This window comes from Lampetra planeri, chromosome 31 (genome assembly GCF_965212315.1).
Source record: "Lampetra planeri chromosome 31, kcLamPlan1.2.h2, whole genome shotgun sequence".
Lineage (NCBI taxonomy): Eukaryota > Metazoa > Chordata > Hyperoartia > Petromyzontiformes > Petromyzontidae > Lampetra > Lampetra planeri.
Window position 1 is genome coordinate 6,091,933 of NC_136137.1, and position 18,073 is coordinate 6,110,005.

General features: G+C 51.0%; 1 protein-coding gene and 1 long non-coding RNA gene across 17 annotated transcripts in view; one reads left to right on the plus strand and one right to left on the minus strand.

Moving 5' to 3' along the window:
* The window catches only part of LOC144729145 (tRNA-queuosine alpha-mannosyltransferase-like), a 139,988-nt gene extending 126,368 nt beyond the window's left edge, over positions 1 to 13,620 (minus strand). For 4 of the 16 annotated variants that reach the window (XR_013587640.1, XM_078609112.1, XM_078609111.1 and 1 more), the window contains exon 1: positions 13,179 to 13,617. Coding sequence is in view for 9 of the 16 variants with exons in the window: in XM_078609112.1 (XP_078465238.1) it covers positions 13,179 to 13,269 (91 nt within the window). In the remaining 7 variants the exon portion in view is untranslated. Of the gene's footprint in view, positions 1 to 11,028; positions 11,110 to 13,178 lie in introns of all 16 variants that reach the window. The other 12 variants (XR_013587638.1, XR_013587639.1, XM_078609108.1 and 9 more) reach the window with 6 other exon arrangements.
* LOC144729148 (uncharacterized) lies at positions 2,068 to 11,558 on the plus strand. The gene is made up of 2 exons (XR_013587644.1): positions 2,068 to 6,160; positions 9,665 to 11,558. It is a non-coding gene; the product is annotated as an uncharacterized LOC144729148 (long non-coding RNA).
* Positions 13,621 to 18,073: the final 4,453 nt, after the last annotated feature.

Consider the following 18,073-nt stretch of genomic DNA (forward strand, 5'->3'; position numbering starts at 1 on the left):
TCCTGGAGGTGCCGCTTTACAGCCGGCGTCGGTGTTTATACGAGCAACCAAACTCTTGACCGGTTTCGACGTTCAGCGTCTCATCAGCACGGTCAGGCTTGATTTAAATCAATGCTGGTGAACTGCACTATTTGTTTGGTGCCGAGACACATTTCTGCACGAGTATCTCTTTTCCACACTGACACACACACACAACGCCCTATGTGTGCTACACTGACAGACCCATCCACATCATCGTTATCATCATCACCATCATCAACACACATAATACAAAAGAGTGCCACTCAAGCAATTTGCATTCACGTGTTAACATTAAAACAAAATTTTTACACGGTATTATTTACAATCAGATCGCAAGGGATTGATGGCCGACACTGGTTCGTTCGTAGATTTGCAGCCAAAGGACAGAAACACGCTCGGGAGGACGACAACCGGTGGAGGTGATGATCACAAAAACACCGAGACGAGATGATGATGATGATCACAAAAACACCGAGACCAGATGATGATGATCACAAAAACACCGAGACGAGATGTTGATGATGATCACAAAAACACCGAGACCAGATGATGATGATCACAAAAACACCGAGACGAGATGATGATGATGATCACAAAAACACCGAGACGAGATGATGATGATGATGATCACAAAAACACCGAGACGAGATGATGATGATGATGACAAAAACACCGAGATGAGATGATGATGATGATGATGATCACAAAAACACGGAGACGAGATGATGATGATGATGATGATGATCACAAAAACACCGACACGAGATGATGATGATGATGATCACAAAAACACCGACACCAGATGATGATGATCACAAAAACACCGAGACCAGATGAGCCCGTGCACATGGGGCGAGACAGATCGTGGCGTCGCGTGATCGCGAGTGATTGCGACGACGTGCCGATGGAGGCATTCATTCAGCAGTGGATAGAGCACGGCCGATTAACATTGACTGTCATTATTATCGATGATGATTACAGCTCCAGCCTAACATGTATACAACCGCCGACTTACACGCACGACGTGTCTGTGCGTGTGGTTTGTGGGGAGCGGTGGCGCAGCGGTTCGCACGCGGCGTTACGAATCCAGCTACTTCAGATCTCCGGTTGCAGTTGCAGCGCCTGCACTCTACGCCACTTGCTGCTGCACTACGCATTTCATCGTCTGTTCCTAAGGCAGGCGGTGCCTCTTTCGCAAGGGATGTTTCAATCTAGTCCCGGATTCTCAGAAGTGCGCGTGTGTGTGGTCAGTGGCGGAACGCAATACCTGTGTACGTTTGCTTAATCAGGGTTGAACGGTGGGACAGCGGTTAGCGTGCTGCGCGCGGATAACATCAGTGTCAGAAACTTGTCGCGGGCCTCTGTCCAAGAACCCATCACACCCCCCCTGCCCCCCAGCCTCTCTCTCTCTCTATCCAATGTACAAATCCGCACTGATCAGAATGTTCAAGTATGGTAAAGTTAACACGAAGAATCCCCGCAATAACCATCGTGGCGTGGCGAGGCCATCGTCCCGTTTTGGTTTGATTGAGAATGGTTGGAATGTATTTATTATATTTCACGTGCAATTGTTCTAGCCCCCGTTTGTTTGGGTTTGTGGCAGACGCTTGTGGTAAGCGAGATACGAAACGCACAAGCACGGCGCGTTTTGTTATTGGCAACGCAGCGGCGTTCACTGAAAAACCGCCGGAGCGTTCATTCGGTCGTTTGCGATAGTAGCAGCGAGGTCCGCTGACGAACGCCCAAGGGCTTTTGAGCGAGTTTCCCGGGAGGGTGGACCCTTCGCATCCAGCAGTGGATACGGTTGTGCTTGTGTTGAGCCTCCTCTCGTCCCGCTCCGGGGTTTCAGCACTTGCGTAATGCGTTCGTTTCACGCGCGCGCGCGCGCCGTCCGCCGCTCGTGCATTTCGCAATATGCGCGTGCCGTGTCGTGCCGTATGCTGCAGCCCTTTGTCAATCCACTGCTGGATGACGACCTCCACAACGCCGTGCGAGCAGTTTTGTGGCGGGGCGGGGGTGGGGTGGGGTTATTTGACCATACTTCACCACACTGATGATGAGTGTGCGGATTGGTAAACGAGGGGAGTGGGGGGGTAACGTAGACGTGGAGCGTACAAGACAAAGGTCCCCCGTGTAGCCTTAACAGACTGTTGGGGCAAGTGTTGTCAGCGAGCACCTATGAAGGTCGGCACAGCACAGCAAGGGGTGGGTGGCCAGCACCACGCCCGGCCACCTTTGTCTTCCCAGTGGGGATGTTTACACGCCGCACCAGGTACTCATTTGAGGCTGAGTCGACCAAGGGGAGGCCCAGGACCGGTTCAGATACTCGTCACTGGTGTTGGCCGTGAGCGGGAGTCGAACTCGCAGCGCGCTAACCACTCCCCTACCGCTCCCCAGTTCACGTACGATACGATAAGCAATGTGTTTTGTGATAATACAATCACACATCACATCACCTTTGAGAATCTGCCGCTAGATTAATAATGCAGCGCCATTCAATGCTGTGGCGCTCCCGTAGGGCCGTTTGGTCATACTTCACCATGCTGGTCAGTGCAGTTTGGCGATATGGGAGGGGCGTAGGAAAAGTGACCACCCCGGTTTTGACCGTGATCGGGAATCGAACTTTAGTCCGCGGGGTTCATAGTGCAAGGACGTTAACCGCACCGCACCACAGATCCCCCGGGAAAAGTTACATAAGTGAAACGTACATGCTACACGACGCACTAAATCAGAACACGTGTAACAATGGACAAACGTGCATTTCATTAAGCCGCGCGCGTGTGCATCTCTATGAATTGATTCATTGTAACGGAGCCTCGCACCGCTCCTCGAGCCGCCCACTCGTTCGCTCACCAACCACGACTCGGACACGCGCGCACACACAGCTGATCAACTCCCCACCGTACGACGGAAGAAGCGTCTGTTTATTTCGTCTATGGGTCTCTATGCGAATCTATGGTTGTATGTGTACACCTGTGGATCATTGACGTGAGTCAAAGGCTCTCTGCGTGAATCGATGGGTCTCTAAGTAAGTCCGTTAATCTCCATGTGAGCCAATGAACCTCTAAGTGAGTCTATGGGTCTCCGTGTGAGGATTTGGGTCTCTATGTTAATATGTGGGTCTCTCTGCAAGTCCGTGAATCTCCATGCGAGCCAATGGACCTCCAAGTGAGTCTATGAGTCTCCGTGTGAGGATTTGGGTCTCTACGTGATGATATTATTCTTCGTGTAAGTCCATTAATTTCCGTGCGACTCAATATCTCATACCAAGGGCAACCCCGTAACGCCACTGCCCACGTTCGATCTTTCCCCCAAAGCAGATATTTCACGCGTGCACCACCACGCGGCCACGGAATCCGAATATGTATTTACGCTGGAGGAATCCGATGAGCTGCAAAGCTCTTGATCACTCCTGCATGCGCCCACCGGCTCACTCACCAACCTCGATGTGACCACAGCGTAACCCCTTGTCGGCAATCAACAATCCGCTCCCCCACCATACAGACAAACAAGAGGTGAGACCACCAATTTGTATTGCTGTTGTTGTTGTTGTTGTATTATTCTAAACAGACATCGTGTAAACCAATTAAACTGTTTGTGGCAACACACAACCACACGCCCCAATGCAGCGTTGGCATCGCGGGCCACTCGAGCGGCGGTTCGGACTGAAGACATTCAAGATGACAGTCTCTCTCTCTCTCTCGCTCTCCTCTCTCTCCTCTCTCGTCACTTGATTGTGCTGTCTTATCAAGGGGACATCTCACATTCGTGTCGCATGAAGTCTGTTGAATGCAGACTATTTTCACGCGATGGTGTTCATACATTACACCCAATAATGTTGATGATCGGCTTTCTCTGCTGCGTTATAATTTGTATTATTGAAGGGGGTGGGGGGGGGAGGTTAGGGGGAGTCTATCTTCTCGCCTATTCTCAAATAGCGCTAAACACACACACAAAATATCTGGTGTAATTTCCTTTACTGCTGCGCAACCACCGATCATTAAAACATTCTCGAGGCGGCTCGCAAATAAAGAGAATTACATACATATCTATGTTTAAATGCGGGACACTTTCCTATCGCAGTGTATTTAAAAAAAAAACAGTTTTAATGCTAATTTTCAGTCTATCGGTTTGCTTGTTCGAACTCGGGAGAGCTTTAATTGCCGCGCTGACAGTTTCCGCTAATCAAACTATCAACACGATGTCCGAGTGCGAATGGGTGGGAAAACTTGAGCCAAATTAAATAGACACCCGGGCTTGGGACGGTAATTACAGGGCACACCGTATGTGCATATAATCCCCTCTCTCCTTATCTCGCTATCATCATCATCATCTCTCGAATATCTCTCTCCCTCTCTCTCTCTCTATCTCACCTCTATCTATCCCTCCGTGTGAGTATGTCTGTGCGTTTGTGTGTAGGAACGGGCGTGGTGCTGGCCAATCACCCCCTCGTGTGCCGTGCCTGCCTTCATAGGTGGCCGCTCGCTCAGAGCACTTGCCCCAACAGTCCGTTAAGGCTATACGGGACATCTTTGCCTTTGTCTTTGTGAAAAGAGGTGGCACAACTGGTTCGCGGCATCGCGCTACGAGCCCCTGAACCCGAGTCGCGATCGCTGGCGATGGCTAAAATCAGTGGCGAGTGATATCAGATCCAGTCCTGCCGGTGCCGGGTTCAGCTCGTGGCGGGGTCTGTAGCATGATGTTATTAAGGGGCCCTAAATTAAACAAAAACACGTAAATATTAAAACACACATTTAAAATTGCATTGTAATGTTATTGTTTTTTTTTTCATTCGCTATACAGCCAGATAATACGACAAATCGCTAACCTTAAACACCCAGTCGTTCGTAAAAGTTGAAGGCAGTATAGTACTATAGTAATAGAGCAAGTGCAGAATCACTGAACCGGAATTGATAGCTTGAAAGCATTTAGCGCGGGGCTCTTGAAAGTGCGGGGGCCGTAGCATATGTAGCTACTTTGACTACTTGGATAATCCAGCACTGAGTCCTGCCTATTCTTCACAGATCCAACCGGCAATGACCAGCATGGTGAAGTATGGCACCCCATCCTCACCGCCGCCTCCACCCCCCCATGACTAACATGGCATGGAAAGGCCTCCATCGATTGGTGGACAATTCCCGTATCTCTCCCAAAGCGAGATGTTTCTGTGTGCGTGTATGTGTGTGTATATGTCGGTGTGCATTCACGTTGTTCACTAAAGAACATTTTCAAGCAAATCACTTGAGTTTCATAGACGCCAGCGCACTGAACTATGCACCCAGCCACCCGAGTTTGATTCCCAGCTACGGTTAACATCTGAGCCAGTCGTGGGCCATTCCCTCGATCGCCTTTGTCTTCGACGAGTCTCTGGTGGTGAAGACTTAGCCGGCCGGGCGGCGTGGCTCTGGCCACACCGTTGCGTCGCGGTAGAAATACCGACCTTAATAAATGATTGTTAACAGCACTTGCACCAGCAGTATATGTCGTGGTCTACTCGGGGGGGGGGAGGGGGGGGTGCCTTTCTCTGTCTTTGCACTCGAGAGCATGCGCAGGTGAACATCACCTGGGCATCTTTTGCGCGTTGCATCGAGGCATCTCAAAAGAAACGTCCCTGGCAATTGGCCGAGAATGAACGTGCGATTCAGACCGCCGAAACGACGGACTGTCTTTTCAGAAATGTTTGGACTTTGACTCGTTCCTAACCAGCCCGTATGCGTGATACGTCTCCAAGCGTGATGTGTTCAGGTGATGTGGATACAATCCGGTCCTACACCCCTCCCCTCACCACCCTCCGCAAACTAACCCCTCTCCCACCTCCCCTTCACCAACCCGCACTGACCAGCGCGGTGAAGTATGATCAAGCAACCCGCACGATCGACACGATTTAGAGGAGACCTTCATCCAGCAGTTGATTAACAAACCGTTGTACATTGCATTAGATGCACACACATACACTCAGCGGATTGTCGATTTAACGAGGTAACGTTGCTCTCAGAGGTAACCCACGATTTGTTGTTCTCCAACACGTGAGTGAGTGCTTTGGTCACGTGCTTGTTTTGTTGTAACGATTTCGATTTCTCACCAGAGGCTTCAGAGGCCCGCAACGCCGAGCGGCCAGCAACAGACAGCTCCAGTGGAGGTGCGTTGGTAAGAGTTAAAGGGGTATTGGTAGGAGCTGAAGATGTATTAGTAAGAGGTGAAGGGGTATTGGTAAGAGTTGAAGGGGTATTGGTAAGAGGTGAAGGGGTATTGGTAAGAGGTGAAGGGGTATTGGTAAGAGGTGAAGGGATATTGGTAAGAGGTGAAGGGGTATTGGTAAGAGGTGAATGGGGTATTGGTAAGAGGTGAATGGGGTATTGGTAAGAGATGGAGGGGTATTGGTAAGAGGTGAAGGGGTATTGGTAAGAGTTAAAGGGGTATTGGTAGGAGCTGAAGATGTATTGGTAAGAGGTGAAGGGGTATTGGTAAGAGCTGAAGGGGTATTGGTAAGAGATGGAGGTGTATTGGTAAGAGCTAAAGGTGTATTGGTAGGAGCTGAAGGGGTATTGGTAAGAGCTAAAGGTGTGTTGGTAAGAGGTGAAGGGGTATTGATAAGAGATGGAGGGATATTGGTAAGAGATGGAGGGGTATTGGTGAGAGGTGAAGGGGTATTGGTAAGAGGTGAAGGGGTATTGGTAAGAGTTGAAGGGGTATTGGTAAGAGTTGAAGGGGTATTGGTAAGAGCTGAAGGGGTATTGGTAAGAGCTGAATGTGTATTGGTAAGAGCTGTAGGTGTATTGGTAGGAGCTGAAGGGATATTGGTAAGAGCTGAAGGTGTATTGGTAAGAGCTGAAGGGGTATTGGTAAGAGATGGAGGGGTATTGGTAAGAGGTGAAGGGGTATTGGTAAGAGGTGAAGGGGTTTTGGTAAGAGGTGAAGGGATATTGGTAAGAGGTGAAGGGGTATTGGTAAGAGGTGAAGGGGTATTGGTAAGAGGTGAAGGGGTATTGGTAAGAGGTGAAGGGGTATTGGTAAGAGGTGAAGGGGTATTGGTAAGAGGTGAATGGGTATTGGTAAGAGGTGAAGAGGTATTGGTAAGAGTTGAGGGGTATTGGTAGAAGCTGGAGGGGTATTGGTAAGAGGTGAAGGGGTATTGGTAAGAGCTGAAGGGGTATTGGTAAGAAGTGAAGGGGTATTGGTAGAAGCTGGAGGGGTATTGGTAAGAGGTGAAGGGGTATTGGTAAGAGCTGAAGGGGTATTGATAAGAGGTGAAGGGGTATTGGTAAGAGCTGAAGGGGTATTGGTAAGAGATGGAGGGGTATTGGTAAGAGCTGAAGGTGTATTGGTAAGAGCTGAAGGGGTATTGGTAGGAGCTGAAGGGGTATTGGTAAAAGTTAAAGGGGTATTGGTAAGATATGGAGGGGTATTGGTAAGAGTTGAGGGATATTGGTAAGAGTTGAGGGTGTATTGGTAGGAGCTGAAGGGATATTGGTAAGAGATGGAGGGGTATTGGTAAGAGCTGAAGGGGTATTGGTAAGAGGTGAAGGGGTAATGGTAAGAGCTGAAGGGGTATTGGTAAGAGGTGAAGGGGTATTGGTAGGAGCTGAAGGGATATTGGTAAGAGATGGAGGGGTATTGGTAAGAGGTAAAGGGGTATTGGTAAGAGTTGAAGGGGTATTGGTAAGAGGTGAAGGGGTATTGGTAAGAGGTGAAGGGGTATTGGTAAGAGGTGAAGGGGTTTTGGTAAGAGGTGAAGGGGTATTGGTAAGAGGTGAAGGGGTATTGGTAAGAGGTGAAGGGGTATTGGTAAGAGGTGAAGGGGTATTGGTAAGAGGTGAAGGGGTATTGGTAAGAGGTGAATGGGTATTGGTAAGAGGTGAAGAGGTATTGGTAAGAGTTGAGGGGTATTGGTAAGAGGTGAAGAGGTATTGGTAAGAGTTGAGGGGTATTGGTAGAAGCTGGAGGGGTATTGGTAAGAGGTGAAGGGGTATTGGTAAGAGCTGAAGGGGTATTGGTAAGAAGTGAAGGGGTATTGGTAAGAGGTGAAGAGGTATTGGTAAGAGTTGAGGGGTATTGGTAAGAGGTGAAGAGGTATTGGTAAGAGTTGAGGGGTATTGGTAGAAGCTGGAGGGGTATTGGTAAGAGGTGAAGGGGTATTTGTAAGAGCTGAAGGGGTATTGGTAAGAAGTGAAGGGGTATTGGTAAGAGGTGAAGGGGTATTGGTAAGAGGTGAAGAGGTATTGGTAAGAGTTGAGGGGTATTGGTAGAAGCTGGAGGGGTATTGGTAAGAGGTGAAGGGGTATTGGTAAGAGCTGAAGGGGTATTGATAAGAGGTGAACGGGTATTGGTAAGAGCTGAAGGGGTATTGGTAAGAGATGGAGGGGTATTGGTAAGAGCTGAAGGGGTATTGGTAAGAGTTGAGGGGTATTGGTAAGAGCTGAAGAGGTATTGGTAAGAGGTGAAGGGGTATTGGTAAGAGCTGAAGGGGTATTGGTAAGAGCTGAAGGGGTATTGGTAAGTGCTGAAGGGGTATTGGTAAGAGCTGAAGGTGTATTGGTAGAAGCTGGAGGGATATTGGTAAGAGATGGAGGGGTATTGGTAAGAGTTGAAGGGGTATTGGTAAGTGCTGAAGGGGTATTGGTAAGAGGTGAAGGGGTATTGGTAAGAGGTGAAGGGGTATTGGTAAGAGGTGAAGGGGTGTTGGTAAGAGGTGAAGGGGTATTGGTAAGAGCTGAAGGGGTATTGATAAGAGGTGAACGGGTATTGGTAAGAGCTGAAGGGGTATTGGTAAGAGATGGAGGGGTATTGGTAAGAGCTGAAGGGGTATTGGTAAGAGTTGAGGGGTATTGGTAAGAGCTGAAGAGGTATTGGTAAGAGGTGAAGGGGTATTGGTAAGAGCTGAAGGGGTATTGGTAAGAGATGGAGGGGTATTGGTAAGAGCTGAAGGGGTATTGGTAAGAGTTGAGGGGTATTGGTAAGAGCTGAAGAGGTATTGGTAAGAGGTGAAGGGGTATTGGTAAGAGCTGAAGGGGTATTGGTAAGAGCTGAAGGGGTATTGGTAAGTGCTGAAGGGGTATTGGTAAGAGCTGAAGGTGTATTGGTAGAAGCTGGAGGGATATTGGTAAGAGATGGAGGGGTATTGGTAAGAGTTGAAGGGGTATTGGTAAGTGCTGAAGGGGTATTGGTAAGAGGTGAAGGGGTGTTGGTAAGAGGTGAAGGGGTATTGGTAAGAGGTGAAGGGGTGTTGGTAAGAGGTGAAGGGGTATTGGTAAGAGTTGAGGGGTATTGGTAAGAGGTGAAGGGGTATTGGTAAGAGGTGAAGGGGTGTTGGTAAGAGGTGAAGGGGTATTGGTAAGAGTTGAAGGTGTATTGGTAAGAGGTGAAGGGGTATTGGTAAGAGTTGAGGGGTATTGGTAAGAGGTGAAGGGGTATTGGTAAGAGCTGAAGGTGTATTGGTAATATATGGAGGGGTATTGGTAAGAGCTAAAGGAGTATTGGTAATCGTTTAATACGTTATGAAACGTGAGCGGTGATCGCTTTAGAAAACTTGCCGTGTTAGTCTCCGATGACGATTCACAAGTGTCCAGTTCGCGGACAGAATACCACGTGGCCTTTAGAGACAACTTTCCAGCGAAAGGATTTTGGTGTTTTTTTTTCTCTCCAGCATGTGCAGCGGCTCCGGACAAATTTGAGTCACGTGAACTCTGCGATTGTTTAAACGTTGGAGGGGGTTGTTGACCGGGCGGATAATTACGAGCGACGTTGTTTTGTTTAAACAACAACAACAACAAAAGTGCCCAAAAGAGGCATGGGGAGAGAGAAGAGACGCCCGCTCGGAGTTACGCCGACGAACGGAAAGAGAGAACTCGTGGATTTGAGACAACGCGTGCGATCCACGTGCGTCGCGTTGACGGTTCAGAAACCTTCGGGCTTAGCCGTCGCTCGAAGGGGTGGTGGCCAAATGGCGACACTCACGACGAAGTGGCCACCAAGAGGGAAACACAGAAACAATGTAATTAATTTTAATTAATCGTCCAGTCAAATCGACAGTGAGTTGTAGGAGTATTTTACAGGAAGGTGCTGCTGGCGATGGTTTTTTTCGTGATGAGATTTGTTTTCATCCACCTAACGATGAGTCGTTGATTATCCGAGTGGGAGGAAACCGGAGCACCCAGAGAAAACCATCACGCGTGCGAGGGGGCAACCCTCTATCCCCGTACAGAGGGAAACAGATGGCGATTAGTCCACGGCATTCTTCTGGCGGGCCAGGGTATGGCAACCTCCCCAACGCGCACGGGAAGGGGAGTTTCACAGCCAATCTGTGTGCGGTAACCCAACAACGCTGTCTTACCGACAGACGCTGTCTTTCCGACAGACCTGTTCTTCACCTGAGGACGGCTGCTTGCGTTGTGGCCGAAACGTCGTGAGAATTATTTTATTATGTTTTATTTTTATTATTTTGTTACTTCCCTTCTACGTGACTTTACCGAAAGAACCAAGAAGATGACGATGATCGTTCGGAAAAAGCAAATGGGCTTGGGCAGGACACAACGGCGATGATGATGATGATGGTCTACAGACGAGATTGGCGACGGAATGTCAGTCAAAGGAGGCAACGTACTCGAGAAGACGGTCACGTGAAGTGAGAGCGGGGTGATCAGCGCCCGCGACGGAGAGTCGCATCGCGGGACAGCGAGGGATGGGTGTCGGCAGCGCGGGGAGGCCTTCATCCAGCAGTCGATAGACCATGGGTCGTAAAGATCACCACATTTCTGACGTGTCAATGGGTCAATGTCATTTTCGTGTCATGCTTTAAATCCCTTGGACAATCCTGGATGACGGTCTCCCCCACGCCGCCCTGTTGGTCATTGAGGTTGTTTGACCTTACTTCACCACGCTGGTATGTACGGATTAGTGAAGCGAAGGCGTGGGTGGGTTGGTGGACTAATGTTAATTGTGTTCGGATGCACAGTGCAGTGCGCTAACCGCTGTGCCACCACTCCGCTCTCGATGAGGTATACTGCCTACCTTAATTGAAGCTCAACTCGTATCAGACGTATGCACACACCGGTACAGAGTTCACTTGACACGTCATGCCCATAGACACTCCTTGGGACGGGACAAATATGTGTACTAATTAAAAAAACGCGCATTGCCGCTCCGCCAAAATTTATAAATATAATTTCGACACTTTGGCGATTAAAAGGCGAATTCATGTTCGAGACAAGTGGCTCTGCGCGTGCCCGTTTCTTTTTTTTTTCGAACACGTGTTCTGGTTAAAGTACGCGCGTCATACGTTACGATACGCATTTAGTTTCGCTCGGAAGATACAACAACAACAAACAAAAACGCTTCTTCGTTCTTGCTTTGCTCTAAAATGCCAAACCGCAACGCTTGAACGACACGATGAGAGCGACGGCCGTGCAAGTTCTGAGCAGTTGTGGGAAAGATGGAAAACACGAAACTAGGCGCGGGCGATGTCCATGTCTCGATGAAGAGCGATCTTCAATTTTGCCGTCGTTGTTTTTTTAATGAACTGCTTCGTGCGAGAGAACTTTTTTTGTGTTTTTGTCCCAAACGTTCATTCTACTTTAAAGCGATCTGATATCGCTCGGACGCGGTCACACATATCTAACGCACGCGTGAGTGTGCAATGTGTACGCGTGTTTGTTTCCTGCACCCACAATTAGCACGGTTGGCTACGTACGGTGCGAAAGAAGTTCAACATACGCACTGCTCATAGACTAACACTACCCCACAGACTCAGCACTGGCCAATGGACTCAACACTGCACCTCCGATTAGCACGGTTCGCTGCGTACGGCGCGAAAGAAGTTCAACGTACGCAGTGAACTAAAAAAACCAACGTGTTATTCTTGTGGTATACACGCGAATCCGCGTCCACGTGCGGTCGCTCTGCCTATACACGATCTTTACCGGACGAAATCGACCTCGCATTTTCATATTCAAGATGACAGATGTCAAAATGCCCTCATCCGTGTGCGTCCGCGGGTCGTCTCACGGAGACTCAAGGTGCAAGGCGCGCTGGCCTCTGGCTAACGCAAGCCTCGAGCGCGCCCTGAGAGTGTGGGGAGTGGCGGTGCAGCGGCCAGCGCGCAGCGCTACGAACCCGGTGACCCGAGTTCGACTCCCGCTCACGGCCAATACCAGTGACGATTATCTGAATCGGACGTGGGCCTCCCGTCGGTCGACTCGGTGTGTAAACATCGCCACTCGGAAGACAAAGGCGGCCGGGCGTGGTCCTGGCCACCCACCAACCCGCCCAAGGTGTCCCGTACCGGCCTTCATAAGTATTCGCTTCCAGAACTTGCCCCACAAGTCTGTTAGGGTTATACTGGGGGGGGGGGGGGAAACTTTATCTTTGTTTCACGGGACTCAGAGAGCTCCGTGCTGAAGTTGTGTTGCGTTTAATTCGGACACAGCGCGTCTCGCGTAGTGACGCGATACTCCGAGCGAGTTTAAAATCGCGAGTTGGATTCTAACCGCGGTGCGATCTGTCACCGCAAAACATTGACAGACCCTTAAGGTCCCATTCGTTCCGTTTCATTGAAGTGCATCTGCATTGCCCGAACACGTCTCTTTGTTGCGCGCAGCTTACACACAAACAGATCGCGGGCGAATGTTGCATACACACACACAGAGACAGAGAGACGCACCGACAGCCACACGCGGAGAGACTCGGACATGCACGTGGGCGCAATGTCGCCACCGCCGCCGGCCGCCGCGTCGCGCGGAGTGGGAACGCGGCATCACGCGAGTCGAGTCGACGACAACTCGCGGCCGCACCGCGAGCCTCCATCCCCACCCACCGCACGGGTCCGGCAGAACGCCACCACCAACCAAGCAACCAACCACCCACCCACCAACCACCACCACCAACCAAGCAACCACCCACCCAACAACCACTACCACCAACCAAGCAACCACCCATCCAACAACCACCACCAACCAAGCAACCAACCACCCATCAACCAACCACCACCACCAACCAAGCAACCACCCACCACCACCACCACCACCACCAACCAAGCAACCACCCACCCACCACCACCAACCAAGCACCCACCCACCCACCAACCAACCACCACCAACCAAGCAACCACCCACCCACCCACCAACCACCACCACCAACCAAGCAACCACCTCATCTCTGCTTACCTTGTTTGCGCTGAGGATTCGCTTGCTTGCGTCGCTGGCAGCGTGCGCTCTCCGACATGTCGGCGAACTGCGCCTGGAGTGTGTGTATCATGACCCGTGCGGCCGCCGGGTGATGGTGGGGGGTGGGTGGACAAGAGAGAGCGACACCCGGGCACAGGAGACGAGCGAAGGGGGGCGAGAGAGGAGAGGACAACCTTAGAGAGAGAGAGACAGGAGTGGTCCGAAGAGGGTGCGTGGGGGTGGGGGGCACGTGTTGGTGGTGGAGAGGGCGGGGGGCCACGCGGGCGGGGGAGAAGGCAAGAGGCCTCTCTCGCTCGCTCGCTCTCACTCGCGCGCGCTCTCTCTCTCTCCTTGTCTCTCTCGCTCGCTGCTTTCGCTGACTACTCTGCTTGTAAGGGCAGCCGTAGCCACAGCTTGATCGCTACCAATGTGCTCTACCCCCCACCCCACCCACCACCACCAGCCCCGACCACCACCCGCCCACTCCTCCCACCCCTCCCTGATGAACTCTTTCCTCCTCCTCCTGCGTCCTCCTCGTGCCCGTCGCCTCTTGCACCGCACGTGGCGATCCGGTCCCCGTCTTAGCGACTCGGGCACGCACTCGTCCTGCCCCGTGTCGAGTCCGCGCTCACCATCATCATCATCATCGCCACCATCATCCTCGTCATCCTCGTCATCATCATAATCTCACTCACAAGCGCAAGTTCAGTGAGCGCGCGCGTGCCCGCGTTCCTCTCGGAATTAAATCGCCGTCAACAGCAGCAGCAGCAGTAGTCGTAGCCAGCGACTACGGGACGATAGCAGTGTGCATCGACTAGCGCTCTCGTCTTGTCGGAACCCTCGAACAGCGTACGGGCAACAGTCGTGATATAGACGGGGTGGGTGGGTGGGGGGGGGGGTTTCTCGCTAAACTTCGTCCGTGTTCTCCCTGTGTGTGTGTATTTAAAAATAAGTCTACGGAACGTGCACTGCGTGCCGGAATGCCCGTGCAGTGAGTGCAGAGAGTGTGTTGTGTGTGTTTGTAGGCGCTCGCGAACAGCGCTTGCCCCAACAGTCTGTTAAGGGAGATGTCTATCCGTGTGTGTGTTTCGCATGACGACCACACCAGCACAAGCTTCCGTGCGCCCTTCCAGCCTGCGCAAGTGCTCGTTAGCAGCACTTTGTCCACCCCCCCCCCCACCTACACCAACCAACAGCTAGGGTTGTTAAAGGCCGCGTTGCATCTCTTCGTTCGCGAAACTTTGTAAAACCGCGCAGCGCGCCCGCAATTCTCAACCGCGGTGGAGTGGGGGGGGAGATGAGTCGACTGCACTCGTAGCGCGCTCACCGCGTGCAGCGCCGATCAGCTCGTGAGCGCGCAACGCGACCACCAGGAGACACATAGGTGCAGGCGTGAGCGGTGAGCGTTCGTGATAGCGAGTCGTGGTTTAAAGGTTACGTGCACGGGACATGGGATGGGGGGGGGGGGGTTTGGCCGACACCTTTCATCCCGAGCCATGTAACCGCATGTTTTTTAGTATTGAACCTACTGCGTCGCAATTCTATACGGCGAGGGAGCGCGATTGGGTTTTTCGCGGTTGTAAAATGGGCAGCTACAAAGATTCAATTTCTTATTCTTTCTCTCATCCTTCCTTCCTTCCTTCTTCCTCCTCCTCCTCTTTCTTCTTCTTTCGGATCGCGTCGCGGGGCTGTTCGGCACGACGTTCCGACGTTTCGCGGCGCGCGCCGAATGCGTTTCCCGTTGAAGCTTCCTCAAGAAGGCCGCTGCGAAACGTCGGGCGGTCCCGCGCCAGAACAATCGACTCGCGTTACAGCGCGAAATAGAGTTGGGACGTCGATGTAAAGCGGTCAAAAAAGGCGGACCGCGTTTTGTAAATTCGTTGTAGAACGAAATTGCGCTTATTTGCGCAAAAGCCGCGTCGAGGACTTTTTAGGAACACACCTCGCCTCTCTTTAGATTCTGTCCGAGCGAGACACGCGATCTCCCGGAACAAACACACGCAGACACACGTGAAAGACACATCCACTGAAACACACAAACACACACACGCAGACACACGTGAAACACACATCCACTAAAAAACACACAGACTCAGGTGTGTGTATATATATGTACTATGCAGAGGTTATCAAACAAGGCTGTGGCTAATACAAGACCGCAACGGCGGATATTTGTAATGGTTGTGGTTGTAACCTGAACGTGATTACCTTTGATTCGATTGCGCGATTGTGAATGCATTGCGTGGGGAGTGGTGGTGCGGCGGTTAGCGCTACGCTGCGCTACGAACCCGGCCACCCGAGTTCGATTCCCGCTCACGGCCGCCAACACCCGGATGACGATTATCTGAGCCGGTCCTGAGCCCTCCCCTAGGTCGACTCAGCCTCAATTGAGTACCCGGTGCAGTGTCTGGTTAACATCGCCACCGGGGAGACAAACGCGGCGTGGTGTTGGCCACTCACCCCCTCATGTGCCGTATCAGCCTTCATAAGTGCTACTCGCTAACAGCACTTGCCCCAACAGTCTGTTAAGGCTACACGGGGGATCTTTGTCTTTTTTCCCCATCTTGATGCGCTGTACGTAGACTCTTAAGACCCCGCCAGTCGACTGACGGTAGCTTAAGCTTAACCGTGATTCACTTGTTTTGTAATTGTAATTCTACTCTGAGACAATGCCGAAGAGTTAATACGAGTATTGTGCCGTGCGTTAAACTGCAGTGGTTTTTTAATATCGTTGCGCAATTTTAGACAATAATAATAGAAGTCAATATACAACAAAGAACAACAACAACATCAAATCGTAACGATATTTTTCGCGCAATATTTCCTGTTCCCAATCACGCAAGATGAGTTGAGTCATTGCAAGCAGTACGTGCGACGCACGCGCACAACGCGTTCCACCCGTACTCCGACCGTCCTGTCGCCTCCGCTGAGCACGGCCGGCTACGTGCGGTGCGAAAGAAGTTCAACATACATACATAGATGCGCTAACATCGCCTGATTAGGCGTGGCTTACGCATCGAAATGCAGATGGCTTCGTCAAAGACATCGCAAAAGAACAACAAATATCACGCAAGCCGAGCGTAGTCGTCGTATAAATATACAGTTCACGGTCTGTCTCACAACGACGACACTCATGATTGAATCCGGGATATTTACCTGCCATCCGTTTAAGCAGCACGTGTTAGATATCCAATATAAAAAAAACACAACGCGTAAATTCCCTAATTCTTCTATTTCATCGTTATCATCGCTTTTTAAAAAAATCAACAACCACGCGCGTGCCGTCACACGTTCATTTTGAGGCGCACATGATGGACAGGTAGCGTGTGAGCATCTGCAGCAGGTGTGGTTTTGAACGAGTAAAAAAACAAAATGTTCAATTGGAAAGCCACAGAAGCGACGCGTAGCGGCTCTTCCTGACGTCGGGCAGACGTCTCTTGCACATTCGCCCCTTTGCGTGAACGTGGCGGCTAAAGACGTTTCCGCGCGTCGCAACGATAGGCGACGGTGAACGGGATGAACGGGGTGGACGGGATGAACGGAATGTTCAACAGGAGACGTTGCTGTTTAGGACTCCAGATTTGACGCACGACAAACTCGGGTTGGTCTACTACATATCCAACAACGTAGAACCCCTTCCCGCCCCCCACTAATAATCATCGATTTAACTCTCAGAAAACATCGCGCTATCATTCCGGACACGGAGCGGCTAGACCCAAGCTCGACAGGGACACTGGCAGGATGATGCAGTGTTCATGACAAGGCATCATTTTCGCTACAACGCTCCGTGCATACGGGCAACAGTCGTTCTCGTTCCGGCGAATGTGTTCGGTATGCGGAGACGGGAACCCCTTTCTTCCAGCGCCGTATCTGGGACGTTATCTTGTGACAGATTACTTTATTACCACCACCCTCGCTGCGTTATTACCATCGTTGTTAGCATTCGCGATCGTACGTTTTGCTGCTGCTCTTCCATTTGCTTCACCCAGGAAAGTCCAGAGTGGTCTTCCATGCCATCGCCTTGCATTCGCCGCGTGCTGATCTTATCTGCCGAGTCCCTTCCACAATCCAACACGAACACACACGTTGTTTTGGGAAGGCACTTAACGCGTCAAATGTTATTATGTATACAGTATATATATACTACACCTTGTACGTGCACCTGAACGTATGTAATGTCAACTGCAGCGTCAGTTCGTGCCATGGAGGTCGCGTGTTGTTTAACTCGGAGGATAACAGCGCGCACACTTGGTATGACGACGCGAGTGCGAGGATTGTCGTGGTTGTGCTGCAGTGTAGCGATCCGGTTTTCACGATTGCATGGCGTGTTGTGCGGCAAGGATGTCCGACGTTTCGCTCCACGAGTGGGGAGTTTCTTCGGGGAGCCGAACAATGCACTTCTCACGAATAAACTCCCCCAGCTGACTTTATTCCAGTTCCCGAAGAAGCTCCCAGCGTGTAGAGCGAAACGTCGGGCATCGTGCCGAACTAGCCCGAATCTACTTTCGAGAAGTATTTCGCGTTGTGCTCGTGTGGGGTTCTTCAACTGTGCTGTTCAATAACGCCTCGGCTCATCCTCGTGCGCGCGCTGCGCTACGAAAACCGGCGACCCGAGTTCGATTCCCGTTCACAGTCAGCACCAGTGACGAATTTCTGAACCGGTGCTGAGCCTCCCCTAGGTAGACTTGGCCTCAAATGAGTACCTGGTGCGGTGTGTAAACATCGCCAAGAGGGAGACAAAGGCGGCCGGACGTGGTCTTGGCCACCCACCCCCTCGTATTCCGTGTCGGCCTTCACAGGTGCTCGCAGTATGTTAAACGCCATATATTTGTATTTGTTTATGTAGACTGCACAATATACAACTGTTAAAAACGACTGCGCTTTGAACTTGTCCG